The 20,193-nt window shown below is 40.1% G+C and overlaps 1 protein-coding gene across 1 annotated transcript in view; it reads left to right on the top strand.

Annotated features, from left to right (window-relative positions):
* The first annotated feature begins 1,992 nt into the window (after positions 1 to 1,992).
* The window catches only part of TRPM1 (transient receptor potential cation channel subfamily M member 1), a 70,705-nt gene continuing 52,504 nt past the window's right edge, over positions 1,993 to 20,193 (top strand). Inside the window, exons 1-2 of the mRNA XM_058811712.1 lie at positions 1,993 to 2,225; positions 2,769 to 2,859. Coding sequence (XP_058667695.1) covers positions 2,857 to 2,859 — 3 coding nt within the window. The 5' untranslated portion in view covers positions 1,993 to 2,225; positions 2,769 to 2,856. The remainder of the gene's footprint in view (positions 2,226 to 2,768; positions 2,860 to 20,193) is intronic.

Raw genomic sequence — 20,193 nt, forward strand, 5'->3', positions numbered from 1 at the left:
CATGGCATATAATACCACTGAGGCCTGAGTTTTCAGAAATACCATTAACCATGAGCTAGATCCCCATAAATACCAAGACTGATTTAGGTAGTCTTCTCTTCTGGATAAGGGTCTTTATCTGCTTCAGTTCTTGAAAAGTCACTTGAGACAACAGAAACCTGAATTGAAGAAAAGTGGCAGCTTCCATTTGCTGTTATAGGAGCTGTTGCTTTTTCAGCATTTTTCAGAATTAGGTCAGGAACTGTCTGAGCTTAAGCAAAGTTACTGAGTGTTTTATCAATATTGGAGCCTATAACCTATAACCTGCTCCTTATCTGTAGAATTATGCTGAAATTCTGTTACTAGTGTGGGTAATAATTATAGGAAGAAAAAGAGAGAGAGCACAAGCAGAAAATTATATTGATGTGTGAAGTATGGGTCTGTTATCCTTTCTCAGGAAGGTGTTATTTAACATCTCCTTGATATGTGGTGCATACCCCCTGCTCCCAGTACATGAGCAATTAATGGATGAGGAATTGTGCAGCCCAGACAGGCTGGCAGCTCTGATTGGTTTTCTCCTTGAAATCATCCCTGCCATCAGACTTTGGGTGAGGGGGAGCTAACCAGAACCCAACCAAAAGGAAAGAAGGTGTTCATCACATCTGGAGGTTCATGCTTTGTCCATCACACACATCTTAGTGCTCCCTTATTTGTCAGAGAGGAGAGTGCTTCCTTGCTTCCCAAGGGTTCCCTAGAGTTCAGGTTTTTAATGTTCAAGTCACTTGAATGTTAAGATGGACAGGGCTGCAGAAATAGCCACCAAGCTCTAGTGTAATTTAAGTGTAATACACTGCCTTTTATGGGCAGGGACAGATGAATGCACATAACCTTTTGTGCTGTCCTTTGTCATCATTTTTTTGTATTGCTATTTTTTTTCATCCCAGGTAGTTTCAAACCAGGGAAAGAAACCAAGTGACTCAGTTTTATTAATCTGAGATGATGTCCCTGGTAATGGTAGCCAGAGCTTCTTGTGATACTGATTGAAAACACAGGAATGTCAAAAGTGCAGTGCTGGACAAATTTTCCTGTAAAAAATTTTCCTGAGGTCTTAATTTCCATTTCTAATGTAACACCAGCTGACTGAGATGGAAGCTGATTGTGCTTTAAATTGCTGTGTGCTGCCTGTACAAGGCTTTAATGTACTCAGGAAAGGGAAAGGAGCCACAGAGCTCCAAGAGAAGAGCTCGCTGTGCTGTTCTGTGGTCAAATGAAGCCCATCCAAGCACAGTTTCTCAAATGTTAGTACCAGTGATCATGCAATCACATGGAAAATGGTTAAACAGCTGGCACCTAGCCCTGTGTCTGCAAGGAGTGTTCAGATGGCTCAGCCTGCTGTTCAGTGGGCTTCTGCCTGCTGTAAAACTGTTCTTCTCATGTCTCTGAGGATGCTGTAATAAAGCAGGATCCAAGGAACACCCTCTATCACAATTCCAGACTCTAAAGTTCCCTGTGCTTCAATTCAGCACATCCTAAACTGCTAAGATGAACAAGCCTTTTGGTTTTAATTTTCAGTTTGAATATGTCTTTGTATGTAAAATGTGAGAAAGAATGGGCCAATACAGAGTAACATCTCTGATACCCTGGACAATGGGCTGGAGTGCACCTGTAGGAAATTTGCAGCCATACCAAGGGGAACACAGCTGGAGGCTGCTTCTCCATCGAGCTGGAGGAGTCAACCAACACAAACTTAATAAAAGTTTACTGAGGCAAATGCAAAGCTGCAGCCACATTTCTCTTCACAGAGAAAAGCATGGCATGACTTCCCAAGAATATTTCTGAGATTCACGTTCTCTGAACCTCAGAGAAAGAAAAAACAATTCTTATCTCATTTACTGCTCCTGTGTTATTCACAAGTGGAATGCATCGTGGAAGATTGCTTACCTGAAGGGAATTGACAACTGGATTCTGGTGTGAGTGTTTTGTTTCACTGACCCATTGGATCCAGGGGTGTGTGTGTGTGTCAGGACTGTTGGCTGGCAGTCACGAGAGGCTGGGCAGTGCAGTGCTTGGCAGATTCAGTTTAGATGTAATGTAATATCATGGAATAGAGTATAGAATAATATAGTAGAGTAAAGTAATTAATTAGCCTTCTGATAAGATGGAGTCCTCCTCATCATTCCTCTCCGTCGGGGGCAAAAATATCTGTGTTAGCAGGACCTGGAATCCCAGTGAACAGAAAATTGAAGGTGAGTAGTAGAGTGCCCTTGCACTGAAGGCTGTGTTAGTGAGAGGGAAGTGTTTGTGCCCTCTGATTGGCACTTACGAGTTTGCATCTGGAGTGCTGTCTTTATTTTGGGAGCCCCTTAGCACAGGATTTGCAAATATCTTTGTAGGAGCCCTTGGCATGGGGTTTGTTGTTCATATAATTAGTGCAGATTATTTCTCATAAGTGAGAGTGCTCACATGGGCACCAATTTACAGGCCCACTGACACAAACAGAGGTTATTTGTTTATCTTTTCTGTCCACATCTCATGAACTGTTTTAATTTTTCTTTAAACTTGCTATTTTCCTTGCAAGAGAAAGAGAGGGGGCAGACAGTTGCTAAATAAGAAAGGCTCTAGAATGGAGAAACAGACTGCTCAAGTAAAAGAACATCTTCATACTTCTTCTGATTTTAGGTGTAGAATTGACTACATGGAACTTTTTCCCTCTATCTGTCACCTGCCAGTGACTTGCTGAATTTTTGTGTAAACTGTTACGTATTTAATCTAAATATGCTCTTGCCTAGGTTGCTGCAGCAGTGCTTTGAGGATATGTAGTTTACAGAAGAACTCTTCGCCCAGCAGTCCCCAGTGACCTCCAGAGGGCTCATTCTCATGGTAGGTAACCACCACCCAGCAATATTCTGTCTGTGCTCTGCTTCAGGGAGGCAAAGTAAGAGTCAAGAACTGCTAAGTGTGTAATGGACGCTAGGCTGGTTTTTCAGTTAAACACGACTCTTGAAATGTTTATATTGTATCACAAATGTCAAAGGACAACAAACCAGCATGCATTTTAAAAGAAAACATTATTTTAAGACATCCCATTTTTAAAAAGTGCTTTAAGGTTGTTTTTTTTTTTTTTTTTTATAATCCACTGCCTATGAAAGAAACTTGTGTTTAGTTTACTACTCATATTAAATGCCAAGTGAAGGAAGGCCTAATTCTACATGTCTTGTACATGTAGGTCTTTACAGAGGTCTAAGCCTATCTTGCCTCTTCCTGTCAGTGTAAATAAAGTTCATTGGATTATGGACTGCTGCTTTCCATATTTAGTTTGACTACTGGGGTGAGTGGAAACATTTTAGCTGACATGATGGACTACAGATATTTAAATCTATTGCTTTTTGTTTTAAACTAACATCAATCATCTCTGGTGTGTTGTCATAGAATACAGCTCTGCGAACAGCAAGAGCAATGTTGTTTGGGGTTTTTCCCCTATGGGCTGAAACAACTGCAGTTGTCTCTAACCAAGCTTTTCAGTTTTTAAAAACACGTTGTGGTAGGGCCTTTGGGACATGGATCTGCTCATGGCTGCAGATGTTAAATTCCCATGGTGTGGTATCAATAAGATGTACAACTGCTTATGTCTTCTGTGCACTTTGAAATGAGTGCATCCTGCTTTGCCCAGAACACAGGCTGTCAAGGACCTTGATGGACTCCTGCAAGTGGAATGTTGCTTGCACTCTGCTTGCTCCTTTACGGGGGTGTATGCTCTTGTGTTTTTTCATAGTCTGAGGTTGACCAATTTGTTTTCATTGCAAAAACATGGAGGATGATGGACAGGTGTGTCATTTCCTGTCATGAATTGTTCCATTTCAGAACCAGTTTAAGGGTCTGTCACTTCCATACAATGCCAGATATTAATTTGTTGTCCAACAGTATCCTGTGGCCAGAGATTACTGTGCTTTCCTCCCTCTGTGCTGATTTAGCCCACGTGCTTACACAGATCTGATCCAGACCACACAAACCATTGAATCAGCTCAACTGATGAAGCAGAAAACTCCAACTTGAGACAGGAACCTTCATAATAACATTTGTTTAAAAGATTTCCTAATGTGATACTACACTCCTAAAACCACAAGCTCTTTTGGAAAATCTATTCAACTTGTGCTTCTCAGTCACAGAGCTGTTGAAAGTGCCAGCATGGTGCATGTCTCTGTTTCCCAATCTAGTGGAAATTGGCCATGAAGTGTTATATAAACACAGTGGGGGCAAGAACATCAGTTTAGTTGCCTGATTTTTCAGCTGAGGTTAGTAGTCAGCAGCTTCTGTTGCACTGATTGCTTTCATCTGGCTCTTGAATGCAAACATCCCTTTGGTATTGATGAACTGTGAAAATCCAGAGTGGTCCTTGAAGTGCACCAGGAACAGTTACAGGGAGCTCAGACATCTTAGAATCGCACATCCAAAGGGACTGAGTCAATTGAGTTAATTCCTTACTCGCATTCTGCACTGTGTTTTGAAGAATAGATTTGTTTTCTAAATTTCTGCCTTTTGAAGACTATGTCCCTGTTCTTGTTCTTGCTGACCAGAACAACAAATTTCGTGCATCTCTGTCTATCAGTCTCTTCCACATTGTTTTGTTTTAGCTTTCCAGCAGTTTTTTGTGCCTCCTCTAACCAGCTGCAAGCAGCACCTGTGCCAACTTTACTGAGGCACAAAGGGATGAACCTAAAAAAGTATAATAAAGAGAAAAGTATGACTCCCTAACTGAATCCTGTAAGTCATGGTTCTGATTTGACCTCACAGTTAAAAATCTGCCATCCCCGTATATTTTTCTGAAATGGTTCTCTGTTTTCTCAGCGCTCTCATCCATTTTCTTTTTCTGAACCAGACTCTGTAACAAATTCCTGGCTGGTGTCTTCTGGAGCCAACTAGATATTTCCTAGTCAATAATTACTTAGTTGTTCTTTTAGAGCACCTTATGTCCTCCTCGTTTCTTGTTTGCCCTCTCCTAACTACCTCCATTTGTTCTCACTCTGCACATTTTAGGCAGAATAATACAGAACAGATGCATTGAGATATTAGTGAGAATTCATGAAGGTTATACACACGACACCTTATCTACCCTCATTCCCTAATTAGTTACAATCTGACTGGTGATCTTATGGGTTGTTTGCTTTTAAAACCTTGTCACTCTCATCCTGGGGCCTGGTGCAGGCATCAGCAGTTTTCCTTTAGGGCTCCACCAGGCCTCTAACCCATGGTCTGCTGAGGACCATCTGCTCTTTTCACGTGCCTTTCTACTGATACTAAAACAATTTCCATCCGACTGCCCTGTGCTTTGCACAAATAAAAACCTTTCGGGCTTCTGCTTCTAAAGTAGATTTACCTTCAATCACCATTTATTAAATCTCTGTCCATTAAAAACCATAGCTTGCAGAAGCTGTGTGCATTAAGCCTGATTATAGAGTCAGTAGAGAAGAGGGAGGGGGCCAGCAGTTGCTATCAGTGGATTGCCTTGTTTTTCTGCTTGGCTGGCTGCTGGTAGCACTTGTGACAGGGTCCATATCGGAACAGAATATTTGGCTCATTATTTGGCTTTGATTTTGTTCTATGCATTTGTCTTTTTATTTAAGCTGTAATTTAATGATTGCTGGCTTCAGGAGAAAACCTGCTCAGAGTCCGTGACTGAAATCAGGGTTTTCTTTGATGCTGGGGTGCTAGTTCCATTATGGAGGGGATTAAGAAAGGAAAGTTCACAGGTTCCTTACGGAGGATGAGTGGCTCCTTCAAACGCACTTCATTTAAAGGCTCAGCATCTGGATCACAGAGGGTAAGTCTGCAATTACCCAAATAGTGCAGAGGGAAACAGCTGGAGGCACTGTTTGGCCCTCTTATTTCTAGCAGCTGGTACTGTTATAAATGAGAACTATTCCCTTTGTGCTTGTTTAAGTCTCAGAGGTATCAGTTGTGTTCATTGCACTGGTTCTAGCAATTAATCTTATTCCTGTAACAGGAGTTCTTTCACAAGCTCCTGTCTTAAGGATCTTTGGGTTAAATGTCACTGTACAGGGCTAGCCTGTAATTATTCCTGTCCATATCAAAATACTTTTGATGACTATTGATACTCAGTGTTCATCACCAATTTAGATGCAGTAAATGCAAAGACTGGTAGGATGTATACAAGATTTTGATGTGATTCACTGAACTACAGATGACAGAGTCTATGAGAAAAGAGACTGTGGTTAGAGTATTTTCTGTGTAGGTTATGAATGAAAAAGCAAAATAGGAGAAAGAAGACATGAGTGACTGCTTTGTAATGTGTGAGCTCACTGTTGTTATCATAAGCTTGCAGTAAATGAATAGTAAGAATTCATTTCTTAACTGTTTTCAAGCTATTAAGAGAATTTACATACATATTTTGTTCACAGATTGATAGATCCTTTTTACAACAAGTACAGACTAGCTTCAGCTCAGGATTACTTACATTCCAGCTCAACTGGCCTTTTTCAAACTGATTCCACTCAAATAATGAGAAATAGTTTTTGTCTACTCTTTGAACCCCTGCAGCCCTCTTGCCTCTAATTTCTGTTGATTGCCATCACAGTGTTAGAGTCAGATTCTAACTAAAGGGGTGAAAGGAAGTTTGAAGGAATATAAATTGAGAGAAAAATGCCACGTGGGCAACTAAGTATGTATCTTCTCTAAGAAGATTGTTCTGTACTATGTGCAATATTGGTCATAGTCATCTGTGATTGCAAGAGAGGATATGTCTGTGGTTGGGGACTTCTTCAGCAGAGACTGATGGTCATGGGGCCATTACCAGGGGAATTCCAAGCACTGTCTCAGAATAAAATAATTTACAGATTTGTAACAGGGATGGTTTTTACCTACTGACTGTGGACCCTAGCCCTTCTCCCTGTAGAGATTGTCAGGCTGCATGTAATACCTGTATTACAGGCCAAATTACAGAAAATGAGTGCTAGATTGAAAACAAAACCACTTCAGCTGTAATTTCCTTGGCATCAGGGCCGAGCCCAAACATTTGGAATCAAAACAGAAGGTTTTGCAGTGGGTTTATATTTTCCTCCTTTGATGGATGTAAGGCAAAGTGGCAAAATGAAATGTCAGCAACACTTAGCAAGTCTTACTTTGGATAACTTTGCCCATTTTTTGCAGTTTCATCCTGGTGCCTCATGACAAACCAGGCTGTCCTTCAAGAATCTTGAGTTTCATGAATAGGTGTGCATTGCTTGCTTTGTTCCCCAGATGACTCCCAGCTTCATAGGCTGGGAGTATTAATTTTATTTATTGAGTAATACTAAGAAATAATGATAAATGAAGTTAAAAAGTATTTCCCTTTTAAAATGTCCCCAAGCCTGCTTTGATACTGCAAAGCATACAGCATTTTACTTCTTGAAAGGAATAAAGTTAGAGTAAAATACCGAGGCAAAAATTGCTTGATTTTGTCCCACTATTCCCATGGGAAAGACTAGTCAAGTGAAGATGGAAGGAACACAGTTCAGATTTTAACTTTCTTAACTTCTTATTATAAGAAAACGTTGTCTTTCAAAAGCTGAAAATTCCTTTTGTGGCTTGCTTATTTTAATCTTCCCAATTCTTTTGGTGTTTATTTGCTTTAGTGTTCATTTCAGAAACAGAAACTTTACCTTTTGTGAAAAAAGTTATTAGAGTTGGGTAAAAAACTAGATTTTTATGCTTATTTAATAGGCTGTGAGTGTTATTTCTACCAGCAGTGATGTGGGTTGGTTCCCTGATGTCAGTAGCATGCTGTTGTCATGCAGGCAGGTGAAGTGCTCGTCTCTGAGAGTCAGGACATCTCCAGGCAGGAAACTGGGCTTGAGAGTGTCATGCTTGAGAGTGTTTTGTATTGAACATTAATTTTTGCTAAAGATACAGCTGAAAAGGGGAATTGAAACTGGTGTTGAATGCGAGTGCCTTGTAGGGGTGTAGTGCTTTGGGATATGTCTGGAAAACCTGTGCAGGAAAGGGTTAATGCCATGTGATTGAGGTTTAAATTAAAATTTCACCTGCTACTCTAATCTTTTTTTCCCTTTTGCAACTCTCACTCTTGCATTTTTTCTGAGGAATGTGTAACAGTGTGTGGTCCTGGCCCATGATTTTAACTTCCAGCTTTTACTGCAGTAGTTCTGGATACCAAGACTTCTAAAAATGTATCCTGCTTAGCGCTTTACTCTGCTTAGCTTTCCTGTGTAGTCCCCTAATTTTGACAACAGTGCTGTAGAGGAAGATAGAATTTTATTTCCTGGGCAGTTTTACAAAACCAGCTGTGCGATTAAAGGTGTAATTCTCTACCTCAACAGAGAATGCCCTAAATGACATGTGAAACCCATGATACTTAAGAGTGTCCTTGTGTGTCTGTGTTTTGATTTTTGTCTTGTAAACATCTCAGTTTATTAGCAAAAGAAGCAGCTTATCTGGGTGCACATCGCTGCTCTCTCTTTCCCACTAATGGGAATTACTTCAAATTACTTTTCTGGTACTAAACAATGCTTTCATCTCTGCTTGCTGTCTCCATTGACTTGATCTAAATGTCTTTAAGATGTACCTACTATGACTCATTTTCTGTTCCTCTGAAGAGAAAACTATTTTATTGAAACAGCTTTACTCTGCATTTATTTCTCTTTGCCTATAATTCTTCCATGCTTGTAAATTCTCTGTGATTATCTGTATAAGGGTATATTCAGTACAAGCCTTCCAGATGCTCAGATTTAAGCTTTTATAGAGCCACTAATGTATTTTATCACTGTCTCCTTCCTGGCTATTAAATGTAGTACAAGAAATTACAGTAGTGCCTAACAAAAATTTGAAGAATATTTTATGTAAATGCAATGGAAAACTTTAAAAATCTCAACAGCACTACAATAGAAAATATAATGGATCTCTGTAATATCTTTAAGGAAGTGCAGTATTACCCAGTGGTTTAGTGGAAAACCTTCCATGGATTACAAAGGAGAAGATATTATTAGACCTTCAGACTAAGGCAAATAACTTGTGCTATGTTTTGTAAATGACCAGACAAACCAGTGATGAATACGTTCACTTAGATCAGAGAAAATGTAGCTTCTTGGCAGAAAACCAATTTTGTCTCCTCATTAAGTCACTGTTTTGATCTGTCTTACCATTTGCTAATGAAGCTTGAAAATTGGTGTGAAATCCCTGGAAGTGAGTTGCAGTTGTTAATATCAAATTGTATGTTTCATGTGCTTTCTTACCATAATATTAAACTTCAAATAGGAAGAAAAAGACTAACAGGATGAATCATTTTCTGCTCCTAAACTATTAGTCAGGCAGCTGTGATTCCTTCCAGTTGCATGCCTTTTGATGGTTTAGGTTTAACATGGTCATAAATATACTTGGAAGTTTTGTGCAATTAGCAAATATTGCAGTTATGGTTAAAGAGATCCTTTGGTAACAGTGAAATAATTTTCATACTCATTCCTTTTGAGAGTTTCAAGTTTTTCCCCCCAAATTTCTGCTGTGGTTAAGACATGTGCCAATATTTCAGTCAATGGCTCAAGAGCTAAAAGTGCTGTATTTTTTACATTTTGGGCAGTCAGTTGAGTGATGTAAGTAAGAAAATAGCTGAGTATGTTAATTTTCAAATTAATTTCTGAGTATGTTAATGTTCAAAAAACTAACAGGGCAATAATTAAACTGTTATCACAGGTAGACTTTCATGGCCAAAAGGGGAAATGGAAGCAGACTCATGTCTGAAGAACAGGCCAGCAGGTTATCAGTTGCCCCTTTTCAAGTGAACAAAGACTATAGTTAGCAACCTGTGCAAGGTCCTGAGGTGAGACACAGCAACACAGCCTGTGCAACTCTCTGTAATGGTAGAAGGAAACATCAGATTGGAATAATTTCTATCAGAGTAGCTGTTTTCTTATAAGAAACTGAAATATGTTATAGCTGGGTATATAACTTTGTCCGGTTTTGACAAATCTTTTCTACAGAGAGCATTCTGCAGGCTCTGTCACTTCCCTGCCCCGGATCAGCACCAAGGTGCTTTTGTGTTGACTGGGTATTGCAGTGTCCTTCACAGCCTGGATAAGAGCATTGTGAAAAACATCTGTAACAGAGTGTGTGTTAGACAGCACCAGCTCATCTGAATAGGCATTGGAAATAATTCCTTTAACCCCCTAAGCAGGATGTTCAAGTGGCCACGTGAGTTATAAGACTTGTTTTGCTGTGACACACCCTCCACAGGAAGAATATCAGTGTAGGAGAGGATTTGTCCAATTTGAGATGTAGAATCAAAAGGTTCTCCTTGGCACATCCGTGACCTTTTCCTTGACATCCTGTTCCTTTTCAAGACAGACACTGCAAGGTATGGCTCTTAGGAATCTCTCTGTTGTCAGAAATTGTTCCTAAGGACTCCAGTCTGTTCTGCAGGAATGACTCATCCAGCATAGTCAGGCACGCAGCATTGCAGCAAACCCTGTCCCTACAAGTCAGTGCTTGCAGACATCAACAGAAGCAGCTGTGTATGCACTCAATGAGTAATGTTTGATCTGCAGCACAAAGGAAAGGTTACCACAAAGGCATGGAAGCTTGCTGCTCAAACAGGATAGAAGCCTGGAATCAGTGACAAGACCTCTTGCACTATGTCACTGTTAAAACCTCATGTAGCTCTAGCCAAGGTGCTGCCCTCACACAGCTGCTGTGTCATGGTGGCTTTCAGCAAGGTGAATGCCATGAGTTTTGTGGGAGCTTTTTTAGTTTAAGCCCAAATGTTTGGCAAATTCTTAAAACTGCTTGTAGCTGTTACTAACAAGGAGTATCTCCTAGAACATCTGTGTGTCTGGGCAAATACTGCATAACCTCCAGAGTTTACAGCCAGTGCAGCCTGAACCCCAGCTGGATACGTAGGTGACATGACTTCTGTACAGGGCTCATGGCATGGACTGAGTGTCACAGTCACCTTGTGAGTTATGGGATAAAGTTTTTTACTTTTCAGCAATATGCTGCTGTTCTGTTCAGCAGATTATATTCACTTCAGGCAACTGTGGGACTTGGGATGCATTTGTATCTTTTGCAACTCTACTTTGCTGCCAGTTTCCCAACGTGAATTCCACCTAGTCTCACACAAAAAAATCTGCCATGGTTGCCTGGCTCATGCTGCCCCTCTTGCTGGTTCCTGCTTACAGCATCTGTTCAGTGGCAGACTCAAATAAGCCTAATGCAGCTCTGAATAGAGAACAGAAAGCCTTGAGCAGTTTTAACTTAAAGTACGGTTTTGTTGAGAATCTGAGAATCTGTCAAGAGAGGATACTTACTACAAACTGAAACAAATGCTTATGAGTACTAAAAATCTCTGTCTGACTTTCAAACACAGAGAACAACAAATGCATGTTAGAGGGCTTCTGAGGTGGATCATTTTACAGTAGCAGGAGATTCAGAATGTCAGTGTAAGAGGCCTAGAAAACAAAAGTGTGCATAAGCAAAGGATAAAACAATTTTTCTGGAAATTGATTGTTAGTTCACGTCTCATGTAGCAGTAGTAGGTTAGTTGACCTTGCAATGAGGGATGTGGATTGGGGTCCTTATTGCTTTCCAGTCCTGTTTGAAGAATCAGCCACTGCCTTAGAAAACAAAAACTTTCTGATGCTTTTTCCTTTCAGACTCTGCATTACTAGGATCACTTCTGCAAGTGATTGACATTTTTTTATTGTAAAGAATTTAAAATGAAATTAAAAATATGGGCAGCTAGACTCAACATTGAAAAGGGGGTGTTTCATGGGCAACATGGTGTGTTGTATCAACAGTTGAACTTCTCTGTTTTGTTGCTACTTGGTGAAATTGGGCATCTCCCTTTTCATTTTTTTTTTTTTTTATGTTTCTTGTCCACAGAAATAGTTTTCCGTTATATGTGGGTCCCAATCTCTAGTGCAACTCCTATGATCTATGTTAATGGAAAAGTTAGACAAGCTATAGCTGGTTGAAACTGATTAATGTTCCTCTGATCATATACCCCCCTCCTTCAAGCCTCTTTCTAAATAAAAAGTAAGCCATGAGTTAACCTGCTTAAGGGCTTACATTTGGGCCCCAGTTTTACCTCCTAGTATGTGTGTTATTTTTTGTGTTGTCAGTACTTTTTTCTGCCCCGTGCTTTTGCCAGCTGTTAGCAGGCAAATTATTGCTATTGAGCAGCAGAAGTGTCATTGCAGGGTTAGCACTTAATCCAGTTTAGAGAGGGGAGAAGTCCTGCAGACAGGCATTAGCAGGGTGGAATCAGAAGGCCAGCTGGTCTTGGGAAGTGTCATGAAGCTGAGAGGAAACAGCAACATTTGAATGTACTTGTGAGGAGTGGAAAGGCCTGGAAAGCAGTGTTAGATAACCAACAGCTGGCTCATCAGCAGATGGAAGGGAGGGTGGAGAGGATTAAAGGCAGGTAGCAGGGGCTGTGAAAGGCAGCTGTACATGCCAGACTGCCAGGCTGGGGGATGGCAGCTGGGGCAGATCAGCTGGGCCAGGCAGAACAGGGGAATGAGAAAAAGGAGCCTCTGCAGGACTGAGCAAAGCTGGGGAGGGGGACAGGCAGCGGTGGCTGAGCAGACACTGAGGGAATTGCGGGGGGCAGTGGCAGAGCAGTCACTCAGCCCAGCCCAGACTAAAGAGATGCTTTCTCACCTTTTGGGCTGTGCTAGAAAACCACACTCTGGAGCATCAATCTGGTGTCAAATGATTAAAAAACCAGAGATACCCTGATGATCAATTGTGACACAATTAGAGAAGAGTCTTGCATTTAAGAAAATGAGGAGACTGCAGGTATAGAGAATATAGATTTTTTTTTCTGTAACTATGACAACTGATTTCCTTAGTGCAGCTGGTAGTATCTTATCCAAAACTCAAGAAACTGATTAGAAGCTTATTTTTCATGCTTATCTCATAATCTTTAATGGATAATGCTGGCCTTTTCTGCCAGTAATTTTACTTTTTTGGAGGAGTGTGATGCTTTTTGTGATTTTAATAGCATTCCATCAACATGTGATCTAATAGGAATTTCTCTGGAGTGTGCAAATTCAGTCACTTGTGAAGTGTATCAAATAATTAAAGCAATTGCTCTTCCAACACCCAGGCTCACCTGACAGGGGTTTATGCTTCATTAGAGAATTCTATGCTCACAGTGTTGATTCTGTTTTGTTAAAAATCTGTTAAAATCCTGGATGTTCCTCATTAAGACTTCATAAACTAGATGATGTTAGAAGTTTTAAACTGGATTAATTCCCAGGTACTGAAGATAGAAAATTGCCTGGCCTTGAACTTTCCTTAACAGAAGATCCAATATCACTATGAGAATATTCTGGTTCTTCTGATGTAAATAGGAAGCTATAAAAGCAATTTTTTGGAGTCACAATAAAAATTAAGTAATCAAATTACTACAGTGACAGTGTCTCCTCCAAGTATAAATGGCTTAGATTTTGAGGATGAAGTTGAATAAAATTTCACCATGTCATCATTAGCACCTTCTTGCTTCAACTGTTTGTGAAGATGTGCTGTAAAGAAGTATCAGCTTGTATGATGTCCTCTTGGAAATGACAGGAAAAGGCAGCCTTGCTCCATAAAGATTAATCTCTAATAATAGTACACAGTAAAAGATGTAACAGCTGGTATGGATTAATATTCCTTAATATCTACTTTCATGTGATTAATAGCTGCTTAAGCCCCTACCAGTGGAAAGTGAGCAGTGGTTACTAAGCTTTACTAAATGTACTGTTTGTAATTTTTTTAACAGAATGGACACATTTTTTATTTCCAGTGGTTTTAGTTGACTTTAAATTCCCTCCTCCCTGATTTTCTTGTTGCAGGTCATGTATTAAAAATTTCATTTACCAAAAAAAGGGAGCAATGAGTTGCTCAGGGGTTCATCCTCTGTTGTTTCTTATGCACAGTACCCAAGACTATTCTTGATACAATCATTAGTACAATCACCCTAATGCAATACAATAATTAACTTCCATGTTGCTTTATTTCTTAAGGTATTTCACAGAGATTGACAGGTCAAGAGGAAGGCATTTGTTTTAGGCTTGATGTTCACAATAAGTACTGAATATCTTTGTCCAGTTCTACATTCCTGGTGGTAATTTTTATTTTGTATCTTTGCAAACGTAAAATCTTTTTCAGTTTGGCACTGAAGAGTAAAGGGTAAATTCTGAAGCTTTTTAAAATATTTATTCATCATGTGATTAGCTGGATCAGTGCTCAGAGCCTAGGGTTTGCTGTTTTGAAATTACATTTTAATCACTTAATAATTTACCTACATTTTATTGAAGTGAGTCTCCTAAATATTTTCAATTATAGATGTGGATTTGCTCATGACATTGAAGACTGCAAATCCAGGTGGGAATCAGGTGTACTGCTCATGAGCTGACAAGTTTGTTTCCATTTAATGCCTATTGAATTCAGAGGTCAAGTGTGAGGCTGTTCTGTGCTGCCCAGAGCTGGAGCAGCACAGTCAAGGGAGTGCTGCAGAGCAGGGAGAGATGTGGTTCCTCTCCCTCAGAGTTTGCTCCTACATGCAGATACTTCAGGTAGGGACTGTGTGGAGCAGAGGTAATATTGTTGAGATTTAGGTGAAATTATGTTGTTGCCTTTTAGTCAGCACAGTATCCTTCACCAAGATGTTCTGCAGCTTAGCTGCAAATTGTACAGAAGTGTGCAAGTCAGCTTGAGCTCACTAGCTTTGGACATTAATTTTTATCTTTTATGATTTTTTTCTCCTGACAGTATCCCAAGTTGAGAATCTTTTGATGTTGCTGTTGAATTTTGTACATGCTTTTGTATTTAGTTCTAATTTCACTTCACAATTCTGCTGACCCATCCTTACAAAATCTTGATTCTTCTCATTCCCAGAAGCAGATCAGACAATTTTTGTTTGTATTTGTCAGGCTTAGGTTTGAACAGAGCTGTTGAAAGGTGGAAAGTCAGTGTGTTTTCCTAAATCACTAGCTCTGAGCACTGAAATGCTGACATGAGATGAGCTGACATGCATTCACTAAAAATGGGTAACTCTGGCTGCTCAGCAGTGTCCTTCATCCTTAGAGTCCCAAACTGTTGTATCAGCCTCCTGTCTTCAGAGTAGGTCATTTACCAGAGAAATGCCTCCACCTTTTCAGAAGGATCTTGACATCAAGTAATATTAATTTTTGTTCTGTTTCAGTGATAGTTCTGCTGATAAATAGTGCTGCATGTAGATCTTCCGGTAAACCAGACAGCTGGGAGAAGGAGGATCCTTGTAGGACCCAGGGGCAGGCAGGCTCAGTACCACACTAAAAGCATTTTTTGGGTTTGGTTCCCCCCAGGCACACACCACAGTGATGCCCCCATGGCCCAGAGTGCCTGATCTGTGCTGTTCCTGCCCCTTGGTGCCTGCTGAGGGGTGTGAGCTGCTGGGGCAGGCTGGCAGTGGGGTCAGCCCTGAGTGTCTGTGACCCTGAGCCTTTTGGGCTTGTGCCTGGCAGGAGGGGCTGTGCTCCAGGAGATCAGGGTTACTGCTGCCTTTGTGCATTTCATTCAGGAAATGGCAGAAGGAAATGTCTGGCTTGATGGACATGGCTGGCCCAGCACATTTGTTATTAGTGGCCCACTCCAGTCTGTGGCTTAGTTAATTTTTATCATTACTTCCCTCTCCCATAATAAATCCTATGGCATTAATGTTTTGCTGTAGATAAAGCTTTAGTAGTTGGAATAAATAAACCCACTAATGCAATCTCTGATCTTTCTGATATTCACCTGTGTCACTCAGTAGGATTTCTAAATGTTTTTTCATTTGAATTACAGATGTTCTGAAGTAATGTTTCTCAAGTACTGAGGGAGAGCCTTGTTGCCTTTCTTTTGTATAACAGCCTATTAGGAGGAAGGAACACGGGCACTTGAATTTAATTGAAACTACTTGAATTTAAGCTGTTAGTGCAATTTTCCATCCTCTCTGGCCTCTAGCTGCTGAGGAGGTCTCTGTAAGATGCTTTGGGATACTAACCCTGGGACACACCAGGAATCTGAACTGATGCCAGGAGTGTTGGTTCAGGCACCTGACTATTTTATTTTCTATATATTAAATAATTTATGTATAATTATACATATATTACATTACACATTACACATTTTATATACATTATATTATATTATATTATATTATATTATATTATATTATATTATATCTATTATATTTATTTTATTATATTATATAATTTATATATTATTTTCTAACAAATCCTTTGTTAGAAAATAATATGAATTGGTCCCCACAAAGCCCTGTTAATCTTATGGGTCTATTTCATTAGCAAATGCTGCCTGAATCAAAAGCTAGAGCAAGTCATCTTGCTGTCACCTTGATTTTTTTTTCTCTGAAAGGAAACAGAGGTTATGAAAATTTAATGGAATAAAGATATGGGGGGCGGTATTTAACTTGGTCAAATTGCTTTGATTTTCAAATAATTGTCATGTTGAGAAGGTAAAATATTCTACTGATATTAAATTTTCACTAGTTTCTCCATGTTCATATGACTCTACTGCTCTTCAAAGTGTTGAAAGGGGTAAGTGCTTTTGTTTTCTGTGCACAGGCACACAAAACATCAAATGCATTTGACGGTTTTGCTAGAACACTACTCAATTTAGAGCAGATTTGAGTAATTTAGAATGAAAATATACTAGTAAAATGTTTCTATGTCAACCTGTGTTATGGTTGCAGAAATGCTAAATAAAAGATGAGTGGAAAAGGACATGAAAACAGGGCTGCAAACCTATTTAATTCCTGTACACAAAATAAGGAAGCTGTGTTCAAGTTGCTTTCTGGAGCAATATGTAGAGAAACAGATGCAGCTTGAATGGGAGAGGATGTGTTTGCAGCTGAAGTTTCAGTGGCCAGAATTACCTAACTCCAGTTCCAGGAGTATTGACAGGCCCCCAGTTCATGTATTTTAATAATTCTAAAGGAGAGGTGATTCCCAGGCTTTCTGGCAAAGTTACACAACACTCAAAGCTGATTTCTTAGAACTCTTGTGTGGGCTTAACCTTAAGAGGTGTTTAAAATGCACATTATATTTTGTTGTTGGCTATATGCAGCAGGTATGAGTCCTTTTCCCCAGCTGCAGTGTTTTTACATTGCTATTTTAATTTTGCTACTGGTATCTATTGGAGGATTGCTTTACTTTAAATGAAACTATACTTATTTATACAGTTACTAACCAGAATTATCATCAGAGCATTATTCAAATAACTGCTATGTGAATACCCATTACTTCTTTAAACCTCCACTGGTTTAAAGAAATAATGGTTTCCCTGATGAGCTTGGGAAAAATGTAGGCACACTTTTGTGAAGCTTTTGTGATTACCAGCAAAAAGCAATGACCTCTGCTCCGTGCTGATGGAATCCATTACTCAGTTCCACAGGACAGAAGTTAGCAGCTCTCCTTCTGCTCTGCTCAATTAGGAGCTGACACAGGTTAATGTCCAATATATCCCTGAGATAGATGATGAGACTGGGAAAAAACGCAGCCTTTTCTGCATTGGGCTTCAGAGCTTTGTGTGCTCACAGGGACAGGCACCAGCTCAGCCTGCTGAGGAATGTGTCACCCACAGTGTTTGCCCCTGCTGAGGAATGAATGTGTCACCCACAGTGTTTGCCCCTGCTGAGGAATGAATGTGTCGCCCCACAGTGTTTGCCCCTGCTGAGGAATGTGTCACCCACAGTGTTTGCCCCTGCTGAGGAATGAATGTGTCACCCACAGTGTTTGCCCCTGCTGAGGAATGAATGTGTCACCCACAGTGTTTGCCCCTGCTGAGGAATGAATGTGTCACCCACAGTGTTTGCCCCTGCTGAGGAATGAATGTGTCACCCACAGTGTTTGCCCCTGGGCCATCCAGTGCTGAGGCTGGGGAGCAGCTCCAAACCTCCCAGAGCACCATCAGGGCACAGCAGAGGCTTCCCAGCCATCTCTGGCATATTCCCCATGCAGGGGTAAGCACACGGTGGGCAGGAGTGTAACGAAGCACTGAGTCTGTCTGTCCAGCTCCACTGGGGGTCTCTGTCAGGCCACAGACAGCCCCAGTGCCCTGCCTGAGTAGGTGTTTGAGCCCCTGGTTTGTTCCTGCAAATTGTATTGGAGAAAGTGCTCAGTACCAGAGAACTCTCCACCAAATCTCCTTTATCAGTGCATGGAAAGGCAGGATTGAGGTGCCACCTTTGCTGGTGTGTTTCCAGCCTTATGCAAGGGGAGTGGCAGTAGGTCAGAATAAGAAAGTGTCACCTTCCTAAGGCTTTCCTGGCCTTCACCACGTTAATGATTTAGTCTTCTTTCACAGCCAGCTGCACTTGGATTAATCAGCCACTAGATAGAGCTGTGTTATATAGAAAGGACCTCACTCTGCAGTATTACATTAAAATTTGGTATTTCCTACTAGTGAGCCAAAAAAAATGGATCAGTTGTTGCACAGGACAGATATCAGATATGACAGGAAGCATTCTTTCTCCAAGATGCAGTAAATTCCCTCTCCATCCCTAATTATACAATAAGATCATGGATCTTTTCCAAGTGTACCTTATAATAAGACTTCAGTGGATAGTCCAATTTAATTCCTATGCATTAATTATTAAATAAGGCATATCTTTAAATTACCCCAGCAGTTAATTTTTAATCAAGCAGTCATCATAGAGCTGTTTCATCATGACTGTGGACAGTAACCTTGAAAGCAAAGTTTATATTACCTTTTTGATTTTTCATTTCCCACATTCCCTTTCTCCCTTCCCCCTCCAGTGCTGAGAAATGCTCACATATTGATCCAAGAGCCATAAACATGAGAAAAAGGAATTACCTGTAACATTATCTAATAAAGCAAGCCTGTTCTGAGTTTTATTTAATACTTTATGTATTTTTATTCTAATTTATAGTGCTAAACTTCTGAGATGTGTTTATTATAAAAGATCATTAGCAAAACAACTAGTGATAGGTTTAGGTCAAAAAACTAGGTTTAGTCTTTTGACTGTGTTTAAGATGTTATTTACCAAATTTGTATTGAACTGGTACTAAGCCATACTGTGTGCCTGAGGCTGCACAATACAGTATAAGTCATACTGAAAGATTTGCAGAAGTTGTGTGAAAGTTGAAAATGTGTGGATTTGACAGCTTCTGCTGGCAAGTGCTGCTGTAAGAACAGGATAAAAAACAACCTTCCTTCAGCAAAAACTACTGATGGCATCCCGTAGCTTCAGCAGGTACAGGCACATACATTGTACAGATAATTCCATGTGTATTCTGGCCCTGGGCCTTAGCCATGAACAGAAAGAAATCCCTCTGGCTGTTTCTTAGTGGCACATTCAGTTCTTGGCCCTCCTTGGAGCAGCTCCAAAGTGCAGGACTTGCAGCCAGTTCAGTGGGTGAATGTCCTGCAGCCATGAGGCCATAACAATGACACAGTTTTATTGCAAATTCATGCATTTGATTTTTCTAGTTTCAATTTTTCATATTCCATGCTTGACTTAAGCAGAGAGTCCATAATACACACTCTATCAAACACAAGCAAAATTTTTTAATAGCCAGTATTATGAGTGTGTATTTGATTCCATTTTGTTCTCAGTTCTTGCCAATAAAATGGCACTCAGCCTGCTGGTTGAGTGGATTTGTGATTCTTTCCAAGGATCAGCTGTGGATTAGGGAAGTGCAGCTGGTGTGTTTCTCATGCCAAGTGGTTTGGGCTTTTTTTATTTTTTTATTTTTATATCCTTTTTAAAATAAATCCTGCCTCTTTCCCTATGCCTTTTCTCAGGATTTCATCTTGTTCAGTAGTAAACTTCATCCTTTATCAAACTGTATGTTAATGAGGCTGAGCAAACAGGCATTGCCCAAATGTCTCTTTACCCACAGGTGAATTTAAAAATATGTTCTTTGTTTTGTTTAACAAGGAAACTTCTTGTTTAAGGAGTCTCAGTTGTGAGTGGAGCTGCTGGTATAAAATGCCAATGATCTTACCCTGAGGCTGGTATGCACTAGTGTACAAGGTCTTGAGAGGCAGAATTCATGAGACTTCTGTCTGATAAAGCTTTTTTCATCTGCAGAGCTACATGGTAGTGGCCAGAGCTGTAATATAATACCTTTACTGCAGTAGTAAATGTTAATTATTTTGCTCCCCCATGTAAAAAACACAACTGAAGAATAAAAGCAACCCAAACTTAGCAAGTAATTGCAT

This window comes from Ammospiza caudacuta, chromosome 10 (assembly GCF_027887145.1).
Source record: "Ammospiza caudacuta isolate bAmmCau1 chromosome 10, bAmmCau1.pri, whole genome shotgun sequence".
Classification (NCBI taxonomy): domain Eukaryota; kingdom Metazoa; phylum Chordata; class Aves; order Passeriformes; family Passerellidae; genus Ammospiza; species Ammospiza caudacuta.